At 41.2% G+C, this 10945-nt stretch overlaps 1 protein-coding gene across 1 annotated transcript in view; it reads left to right on the forward strand.

Annotated features, from left to right (window-relative positions):
* f13a1b (coagulation factor XIII, A1 polypeptide b) overlaps window positions 1-7559 on the forward strand; it is a 14870-nt gene extending 7311 nt beyond the window's left edge. Inside the window, exons 7-15 of the mRNA XM_061031137.1 lie at window positions 592-766; window positions 1027-1165; window positions 2020-2123; window positions 2692-2780; window positions 2872-3025; window positions 3468-3743; window positions 4699-4859; window positions 5008-5144; window positions 6373-7559. Coding sequence (XP_060887120.1) covers window positions 592-766; window positions 1027-1165; window positions 2020-2123; window positions 2692-2780; window positions 2872-3025; window positions 3468-3743; window positions 4699-4859; window positions 5008-5144; window positions 6373-6514 — 1377 coding nt within the window. The 3' untranslated portion in view covers window positions 6515-7559. The remainder of the gene's footprint in view (window positions 1-591; window positions 767-1026; window positions 1166-2019; window positions 2124-2691; window positions 2781-2871; window positions 3026-3467; window positions 3744-4698; window positions 4860-5007; window positions 5145-6372) is intronic.
* Window positions 7560-10945: the final 3386 nt, after the last annotated feature.

Genomic DNA, 10945 nt, shown 5'->3' on the forward strand with positions numbered 1-10945 from the left:
CACCAGCTTGAAATATGACAATAAAATGAATTTGTACATGCCTGTATGCTTTTATTTAGTGTCTCAGTCCTGACAGTGAAGGTACTGATAAGTGGTTATTTGTAAAAAAAATAATAATAATAAAAATACAACATTACCCCGCCTATTGCCCAATAACTGCTGGGATCAGCTCAAGCCCCCTTTGACCCCGAATGGGATAAGCCATACCGAGGATGGATGGAAGGATGGTTTTTGAAATGCAGTGAAGTATAAAATAATAACAGAATAGACAATTCAAAGTTAAAACTGAGACGAGAAGTAAACATCTGAGGGTTTAACTGACTTAAATAAAAGATCCCCACTATGATACATATTGAAGACTTTCATCTATATTGCAAAGCTATTCACACAGTGTCTCAAGGGCCCATTTAGGCCCTTGATGATCTCAGTCCGGCTCTTTTACCCGGGAGGGATGGCAAACACATCGAAATTCCTCGATAAACAGCAGGTCCAAAATAGGGAGAGTATAATTCAAATGTGGCCCTTCTAAAATGTGAATAAATGAGTGTGTACTGCATGGGGAAAAACAAATGTCTAAAATCTGCTCCTCAGCTGAACTCTCGTGATGACGAAGGCGTGCTGGTGGGGAACTGGAGTGGTGACTACACCTATGGAGTGGCGCCCACTTCCTGGACTGGCAGCACAGACATCCTGATCAACTACCTAAAAAGCAAGATGCCCGTCTGCTACGCTCAGTGCTGGGTCTACGCCGCCGTCTTCAACACCTGTGAGACCTTTACTGGATAAAACACGTTCCTTGTTACCAAATCGCTTTGAAATCAGTTTTCAAAAAAAAAAAAAAGAAAAGCTTGAAATAAGTGTTGGATAAGTTAAATATACACAAAGTGGTGACCAACCATGGGGTTATAAATTAACTTACTTTGGGCAGATTCATCTTCCCAGCTCTTTTGATTCCTAGACTTTAGGAGATAAGACCAGGTCAGTTGATACTGAATTTTTAATTTCTGTAATTCTTTGTCCATCCAGTCCTGCGCTGCCTGGGCATCCCATCGAGGGTCGTCACCAACTACTTCTCTGCTCATGACAACGATGGAAACCTGAAAACTGACATCATCCTGGACGAGAGCGGCAGAATCGACCGCAACCGCACCAGAGACTCTATCTGGTACCACGCCTTCTTCGTAGCGTTCACCATGTTTTCATGACAGCCGTCTTTCTCTGATGTCACACTCAGGTCGGGAAGCTCAGATTCTATCCCAATGTCTGCTAGGATGCAAGCTTAAACACAGCTGTGTTCATTTTTTGGAAGGTATCTCTTGACCCCACTCTTGGTGGCTCATGACCCCCCCCCCCCCCCCCCCCCCCCCCCCCCATGGGTCACACTTTGGGAACCACTGATGTTACAGTTACAAATGTGTTATCAGATATCTTCAGATTATTACCACCCGTTGTCTTTTCAGTTGATTTTTAATCTGAGCTGAAAAGATAATAGTTGGTTTAGAATAGATTCTAATTTGTAACTAACACAGCAGTACATCTTTGTGACTTTGTGTTTATCAACCATAATCAGCACTCAGCTATTGAAATAATTAAGAGTTTTCGTTTCCCACAGATATGATTAATGTACAGTTGATGTTGTTGTTTGGTTAATATTTGTTGTATTTGTATTCTCTTGTCATTGGGGTTTTATGTAAGTTTGTATACATGTGTGCTACCAACCTGCCAATAAGCTCCATCTTCAAACCAAAACCTCAATCTATCAAGAAAAAAATCCCATCTGACGTAAACATTCATTTTGTTAGAGAAACCATTTTTATTTTAATGACCCCTTGTTGTTTTCAATATTGAGGACCAAGATGCAAGAGTTCAACAAATTCAACATGTTTTTACTTTAGTACTACTCGAGCTTTGAAGTTCATATCCACTGTCAAGGCTTTGGCAGTTAAGTTTATCATAAAACAGACCTTTAAAACTGTAACTTCGTCAGCAGTGTTAATTAATGTCAATTTGTCATGTCAGGAACTATCACTGCTGGAATGAGTGCTTCATGTCCAGACCAGATCTCCCATCCGGCTTCGGAGGCTGGCAGGTTGTGGATGCGACACCACAGGAGACCAGCGATGGTAAATGTTGATTTGAAGAAACAACTGCTTGCTTCAAGATAATAGGTTTTTTACAATGTTTTTAAAATACCATGAAATGCCATGGCTACGTCTAGGACTTGCTATAGATACAGATTAGCATTCCTAGTGGCTAGTAGCCCTTAAATGCTAAGTGTTCTTGTTTAATGACACATTAAGCTGAACTGATTTTCATTTTCATCATGAAGGGGTGGACATCAGAGTTATGTCGGGCAGGAAAATGAAAGAGTTAGCAAGCAAACAAGCTAGCTGTCCTGATAGATACTCAGGTGCTAACTAGCGGAATAAAAAATGACGTAGGAACTTGAAGGTGGGAATTATGGAGGAAAATGAAAGCAAAACAGTAAATACCCCCAGACATCAACATTATTTTGTGTTTTCAAGGACACAACACGCTAAAGCACCATTAAGGATACCCTGAAATTATGACCTTTGTCATTATTGACCAGATAGTGACGATAAAAGCAAGATACATATGATGAACAAATATTGAAATATTGTGGACAACTTGCCTTTTCATATTGAATCTTCATCTCCATGATACTTAAAGGGATGTACAGATGTGGTCCTGCATCAGTCATGGCCATCAAACATGGACAGACATGCTACCCATTTGATGCAGCCTTTGTGTTTGCTGAGGTGAGTCTTTAAACGACATCTATCGTACAAACGGTATTCAGGTTCATTCCGGGGTTTTGGAGTGTATTTATGATCCTTTTCCTCCCCACAGGTCAACAGCGATGTCGTGTTTTATTCCCGCAACAGAGAGGGAACTATGGAGCCGGTCAAAGTGAACCGGACCCACGTAGGGCGCTTGGTGTTGACTAAAGCTCCAGGAAACATGACCCGCCGTGACATCACCGATCAGTACAAGTTTCCTGAAGGTCAGAGACTTTGTGCAACACAGAAAGCATGTATTTTAAATCAGACAGAAATTGTGATGTTTTATGTGTGACTAAAAGTTTGAGAATAGTCGTCCATCGCTACTTAAACATTGGAAGAATACAAATATGTGCTGATATACATTTATCATGGATACACTTTAATAACCGAAATGGAAAAAGTAAAACATTATAGCAGATAAACATGTTAGCTTTTGGGTTTTATGTGATGGGTTATGTCCGAGTCAGTGAAATTTGTCTCTAATGTTGGATACCTAGAGAACTCTGTGGCTAAATCGGGCGCTCTTTCGGTGTTCTGGTACCACAGGGTCAGCCATGCTCCCCAATGTGGCTGCTAGATTTGGAAAGGTTTTTGGGGTATGGACTTCGAACACATGTAAATGTTTGAACACACATTAATATATGTTCCAATCATCCAATCCAGGCAGTACAGAGGAGCGGACCGTCCTGGAGAAAGCCGAGGAATATGGCTGCAAACGGGAGAAGTCTGATCCTCCTCCGGCTGACGTGGACCTGGTCCTGCCCAGTCTGGAAGTCAACATTGGTGACGACTTTGAGCTGAGCCTGGAGTTCATAAACCACAGCGACCAGCGCCACATCGTGAACACCTACATCAGTGGGAGCGTGGTGTATTACACCGGAGTCACGGCCACTGAGTTCCTGTTCATGAATCCCACCGTGAAGCTCGGCCCGAACGAGAGTGAGTTTGAATTCTAACCATTTATTTCTAAACTAATCATGACAACTTGATCTTTCACCCTTAGCTTAAAAGATGACCCACTAGGATCCTTTCAAGCATCATTTTGTCTCCGTGGTCAAGTTAGAATATGAAACTTCGAGTTAGGTTGACCTCAAAACCTGATGTTTGGATGAATTCAGGTCCTGATGATGGGATGTGCCACGGCACGAGTGGCATATGTCGCGGAACATGAGTGGACCAGACATGAGTGGCATATGCCGCAGAACATGAGTGGACCAGACACGAGTGGCATATGCCATATATCTGGTAAACTCATGTGCCGTGGCATATGCCGCATATGAGTGGCATATGCCGCAGCACGTGAATGGCATATTCCGCGGAACATGAGTGGCATGGCATATGTCGGTCTGGTCCACTCGTGCCGTGGCATATGCCGCATGTGACAGGACATGGTTTTGGATGGCAAGAAATGAATCTATTTCTAATCATAATTCTAACTTCAGATATTTATATTTATGACTTAGTGAAAATGCCGAATGACATGCAGTACTAGTCACAATGTATTTTAGATATTTAAAATCACATTATGGATATCTGGAAAAAATTATTCCAATGTGAATATCTGAAACAAAAAATTATGACTAGTAGCAATTTAATTTCCATCCACCTATCGCCCCTGATAAGCCCCCCAAACTCATGTTCACCCACATCACACCATGTTTCCTTCAAAGCCACATCAACACAGTTAACTAGAGGGAAGTTTACATAAAAAAACAACACAAAAGTTCCTAAGGTGCTAGATTAAGACGCTTTGGTTATCTGACCAAGCTGACATTTTTTAAAACTTGGAAGTGAAACAGGGTGCTTTTTCATTCAGTCATCACTAACAACAACAAAGCCACATGTAAATAAAGTGAATGCAGACGGAACAGGGTTGTTTATCTGTGTCCTCCAGGTGTGAAGGAGCTGGTGGTGGTGGAGTCAAAGCATTACATGAAGCACCTGGTGGAGCAGGCCAACCTCAACTTCATCGCTACAGGGAAGGTCAAGGAGACCGGACAGATCATCAGCGCCATGAAAGTCGTCCCTCTGCACAATCCCAAACTCACCGTCACGGTCAGATATCACGCTTTAGATTCAAATTAGAATCAGTCAGTTTCATTTGTTCCTAAAAGCCATAGGCAACGCTTTTTTAAAGAATAGATCAACTTTATCTGAACTGATAGTCCAGTTTTTGTGTGTGTTATTTATTTCTGTTCTTCAGGTGTCTGAGGGGGGAAGAGTGAGTGAAGAGATGACTGCGACTGTGGAGTTTACAAACCCCTTCACCTTCAACCTGGAGGACGTCTACGTTCGTATGGAAGGACCCGGGATCATGCTGCCCAAGCAGAAGTATTACAGGTGAGTTCGGCACAGAAGAAACAGGTCAAGTTTGTCTTTTACCTGTCTGAGAATAGTCAAGACTGTCTATTCTTTGTGTGATATATTTCAAACAAAAACAGGAAACCGGGGAGACAACAGAGTCTGACACATTCATGACCTTTTTTCCTTCATGTCAATGCTCTGTGTAATTAGAGATTTCCACAGACCTTAACAAGATTTATGACATACATAAACCGGTTGTGCATCAGTCACAGGATATGCATGACATCACTCCCACCAGCTCACTAGTGGTGATGTTTTCCTTACTTCACACACTCGCACACACTGCCTCGGAAATGTATCTCGAAGAGGAGGAGTCAGCTGTTTGTGTTCACAGCGACAGCTCACCATGAAAATCTTAGGAGTTTTGTACATAGGCTATAAATAAATCTCCAGTCAATCACCAATTATTCCATGGGTAAAAAAATGTTTTACACACAGTGGACAATTTTCACATAAAAGCTGTTTATCTGTATGCATGATGTGAAGGCCAAAACTCTCATTAAGTTAGTCGACTGTTTTCACTTGAAACTCCACTGTAGAGCATATCATTGTACTGACATTTAGTTTAGTTTAGAAGGATCTCCATTAGCCGCAGTATTGGTGCAGCTCTTCTTCCTGGGGTCCACAACAACCTTCACAATGACTGTGTAATAAATTCATTACCCTCAAAAAAAGCATGTTTTTAAGTGTGTAAGTTATAATAGGAAAAACCTTTGCACATCCACTTCTTAAGACAGGCGTGCATGAGAGCAGTATGTCCCTCAAAAACGTAAAGGTAAACTCCCGCACACTGTCTAACTTGCAAACAAACATTTATTGGTACTAGACCTTCATCAGGCTAACAGTGTGTACGTTATGAAACATGACCTTTTTGTGGTACAAAATTCAAGCTTGTACTTTTTCTTCAAAGCAAACCTTGCACATGTGATTTAAGGAAGAAAAGTCTGATTATTTGGTAAACAGTTATAACTAACCGTGCACATAAATATTACTAACTCTTCAAAAAAAGTCCAGGATTTTGTTGTGCAATCCTGTTCGTTGTTTTCTCTGTGCAGCATGACTCAGGGAACGTTATATTTTGCACCTAACTGTTAATTCTTAAGACTTTTTGATTCTTCATTTCTTTTGCTGTCTTAAATATATGATCAATAATCACACCAGTCCCTCTTGCGTCTAACTCTAACCCCCTCCTGCTGCTTTTCAGACTGATCCCAGCAGGCTTCTCCCTGGTCTGGGTGGAGTTTTTCACCCCGCAGAGGGCCGGCAGCAGCAGGGTGATCGCAACTCTGGATTGTCCCACTCTCACACAGGTCCACGGCACGGCGTCCGTCACCATCGAGCCCTGAGCGTCACTGAAGTTCAGCGTCTTTAATCACACTTACACTTAAACCCTTATATAGGCCAATTACTACAAAACTGTGTGTTAACAACTCTTTAAATGTAGCCGCATCAGCATTTTTTTATGCCAACAGTAGTGATAGTTTTACCTACAAGCGAGAGAGACAAACACATAAAGCCATTTTTAAAAGTGCAATTTGTTATTGCAAGTTCAACACCCTCATTCAGTCCCCCCGAGAGGCAATCTGATTTACAGAAACCTCCCTTTAAAAGCGTAAAATTTTGACTTTTAAAGTAGATCTCCATCCAATGTCTCATTGCCACCAGCCTATCAAATCTCTTCTTCACCTCCCCTCCATCATTGTTTAGACCAAGTGCAGCCATTTCCACGACTGATCATGATTCAGATAGCAGCAGACCAAAGTTAATACAGTTCTTCATTTTTTCCAGACAAAGTATTTTCTTCAGTTTGGAAAGTCCATAGAGCGTCCCGGAGTGGGCGTGGCCATCTCTCTTCCCCCGATGTGGCGGGAGGACTTGGACAGGGAGTGATTCAAATGAAAAAAAAACGTGTATGAAACATGTTTGAGCCTCTGAGAAAAAAAGTAAACAAACTGCATGAAGCACCATCCAACGTCATTGTAAACACAGAGCCCAGAACAACAAACCAAGAGGGAGTCTGACTTCACTCTTTTAAGGAAGGCATTATTACTCAATGAGATATTTAGTCAGGCTGAATTTGGTATCTGCTAAATAATGTTTAAAAAGTTGCACATACAGAATTTGGACATTTCTTTCTGTTGATTTGAGATATGAGGGAGTGTTTAATCTTACTTTTCATATCATATCTATTCATGCCGCTTTAACTTCATTTTCAAAATGTTGTCCCAGCATGCAACAACAACTATTCAACTGAAGTATCTCTTTCTTCTTCAGCACAGTAAAGCGCTTTTTACACCTCTTTTTTATCCATCATGATCATACTGTTTCTTCCATTGTTTTGTACAAGACCAAATGCAAATATCCTCTTAATAAAGATTCTCTGTAAGTGTGTGTTTATGTGAGTTCAGTGGTAATTCACGTTTGTCTTGGTGTACTAACTCAATGAGCAACAGAGTCTACTGAGTGTGGAACTTCTTGAAATAACAATAATGATTTAACCTTTTTTATGCTTCGATCAGAAGTAGTACCTTGATTCTCAAAAAGAAATGCAAAATCAGACAAAAAAAATAAATAATAATTTACAGTCTGCAACGCCAGAAAAAACAGCACATCTGGTAAGAAAAACAACAGAAGTCTAGGACAGTGAAGCACTGTCATTCTCATTAGAGTTCCCCAACATGTAACAAAACAGTAACCTTTCTGGACCCCTTTATGTTTAGATACATTGCAATTCAAACTACTTTCGTTAAACATCTCCGTATTTACAGTGTACACACAGATGATAATAATGAAAATGTAACGGAGGATTTTCATAGGTGAGACAAGGAAACATACTGAGAATGAAACCTATATTTAGAAGATTATCGTAGAGACACTACAGGAAATAGAAAACGCAAACATATGAAATTAAATCCAAAAAGGTCCCCTCGGTTGATGTGGTGTCACCGGGAAATGAGGTTGGGAAGCGGCCCCCAGTGGAGGTTAGTTCCTGGAGTTTATGTGTTTTGATGTCAGACCTTTGAAAAAAATTGAGACGAGAGAACAGCACCGCCCCTCAAGAAGTCCTGTTGTTACTACATCTAGACCCTAGATGTCCTACTGACACTAAAAACTGTCTGCTGAAGCACAATCAGGCAGCAGCTTTCAGCCAGCCCATCTATACATGTTTAATCTTCACAGCCCCATATTGACATTTTTACAAATTAACAGAAAACCCAGTTATTTCAATTCCATAAAAAAATGCAAAAGATGGCAAGTAGGATCAGTAACACTGCTACAAGTGCTGCTTCCAGGGTAAAAACTGTTGCCCTACACAGGCTCAGAGAGAGAGTCATGTGTTTTTTGAAGCAATGGTGGGTGCCAGCATGGGGTTTTAAGGTTCAGTCTGAAAAGTTGTAATCTACTAAAGGGGGGACCTGAATAGGGGAGGATGTTTACCAACGAGTCCTCGTAGTGATGGGACATCCAATCCTTCTGTGGGAACAAAGGGCATTTGTTGCTTGAGAGTGTTCAGGCTGTCTAAGGTTTGCGTTCCTCCTGCAGTTATCTAGGTACAGCTTTAGGCCGTTTTAATCAATAGGCACTATTGTTCCGTATTGTGCCTGAACATGATTGCTCCCCCCTTCACTTTTAGTACCATCATTCTGTGACAAGCACACTTGATATGTACACAGTCTCATACAGTATGCCAAAGTTGGTTTGCAAGTCTGCCAAGGAAGAGAAAAAATACGCAACCATGTCAACAACACGTGTCCTCAACTGGGAGACGTTTCTTTATGTCTCTTAGACACCCGCCCTGCAAGACAGAGCGCTACCGCAGGTCGTTCATCTCATCTGCCGTCAGACTGTTTAATCAGACTCTTTAACAGCATCACCACCTCATGCTACACACTGTGTGTGTTTTTTTAAGAACAAAACCCTTTTCTGTGTAGTTACTGTGTCATTTTACATTATTGTATTTTTTTTTATTTAACTGATGTAAATATGTTTGATTTGATTTTAACTTCTATTTTTATTTTTAATAATTATATTCCCGTCCCCTGTTCTCTGGAGCTGCTGTAATGCACAAATTCCCTCCACGGGGGATCAATAAAGTTGATCTTTATCTTTATCTTTATCTTTATGACTCAATGGAGTCCACCCTGCTACTGTGGATGTTTTTGTTATTTCTAAGACGCCAACAATGAGCCTCTTCCTACTTCCACATCTACTGTGCAACAATAGCTTTTCATTTTAATCGTGCCTGAGACCACCTCTTCAAATGGACAAAGTGTACGCTTGTGTTCACGCTGATCAAATGAACCAGACATGGCTCCCTAATTTGAAACCACCCTTAAAGGTCCCATATTCTGCTTTTTCTGGTTTTATATGCTCTTTAGTGTGTTTTCCAAGTGTCCTGTGCATGTTTAGGCACATCTATGTGCCTTGCCCTTCGGTATAAACATACAAAAAAAAGCTAACACAGAATATTTACATGGACAGATGATGGCACTAAACTACAAAGACAGTCCATGTCAAATAAATGTCGACTTGGAGTGAGCAACACAAACAGAACTCAGGGAGTCCAATATTTTTGTAGTTGTCCATCTTCTCATTCATGGCCATTGACTGGAAGACTATAATGAGCATGTGCAAAAAGCCTGCTTAAAGGTGCCGTTTTCAAAACTGTGCACTGTATGAGCCCTGACATGTAGATGAACAAACACAATGTGAGGTTTGCTGTTTTTGAATGAATTCAGTGCTGTGTAAACATGGCCCAACTCTCGTGTAAACCTGGGAGGCAACAAAAGAATACAAAGGTAGATTATTTGCGGAGGTTGGAGGCCTAGCAGGAAGCCGTATTCTCTAAACAAAGGATTTCTCGAGAAGCATATCACAGTGTTGGATTGTGTTTTAGTGGGAAAAGTAAAGGAGAATTACTCAGGCTTCTGAGTCACGGTCAAGGTTAAAGAAGGCATAAACAACACAGAAAGGTGAGGTGGCAGCCGAGTGGGATGTTCATGTGTATTTGTCTTCCATCCAGGGTTTGAGGTTTTATTGCGGGGCTTTGTATTGGTGGATAGCCGTGACACATCACATTTTATGTTTTAATTTGGATGCCTTCTTAGTCTTATTACTGTAATTATAGCTACTGATTTATGGCCTGTCATATCTGATAAGGAAGTACAAACTATAAGGACTTCCTTTAGCAGCTGGATGGAATTGACAGGTGGACACCATCGACAGTCTATGGTGGAGACAGGTGGGCGACAAAGGAGATAAAGAAATCGGCCTGGAGTCCTGGAGTCAGCCTGTCTTGTAACCTAAGCTCGCTTCATGCATGTGTTGTAAATAAAACAAGCTAATCGATATGCTACGTTTCTGATGTCCACAATAATAATGATAAAGTTCTTGGATTTTAATGTGGGGGGCGCGTGCAAGTGCAGTGGTTTGTAGGTGAGGAGGAGGATTTAGAAAGTGATGCAGGACTGGACCAGGAGCCAGTAAAGTAACACGAGGGTGGGTTTGATGTGCTACTATGGCTTGGTGTGTGCCTGATACGACCAGACGTATAGCTGTTACCTCGTTTTTTTTGTTTTTTTTTTATTGTTGTTGTGGCTCTTATAATAACTTTGCAATTGCCACCTAAAGTAGTAGTCTTTTACAAAAGTTCGAAATGCTTCAAAAGGGAGGTTGGTCTGGTAGCTGGAGAGGTGCCAGGTGACTTCCACGAGTACAGCCGAGGTGCCCTTGAACAAGTCACTGAACCCTAAACAGCTCTCTGGTGTGCTCCCTGT

The sequence above is a fragment of the Labrus mixtus genome, chromosome 23, assembly GCF_963584025.1.
Source record: "Labrus mixtus chromosome 23, fLabMix1.1, whole genome shotgun sequence".
Classification (NCBI taxonomy): Eukaryota; Metazoa; Chordata; class Actinopteri; order Labriformes; family Labridae; genus Labrus; species Labrus mixtus.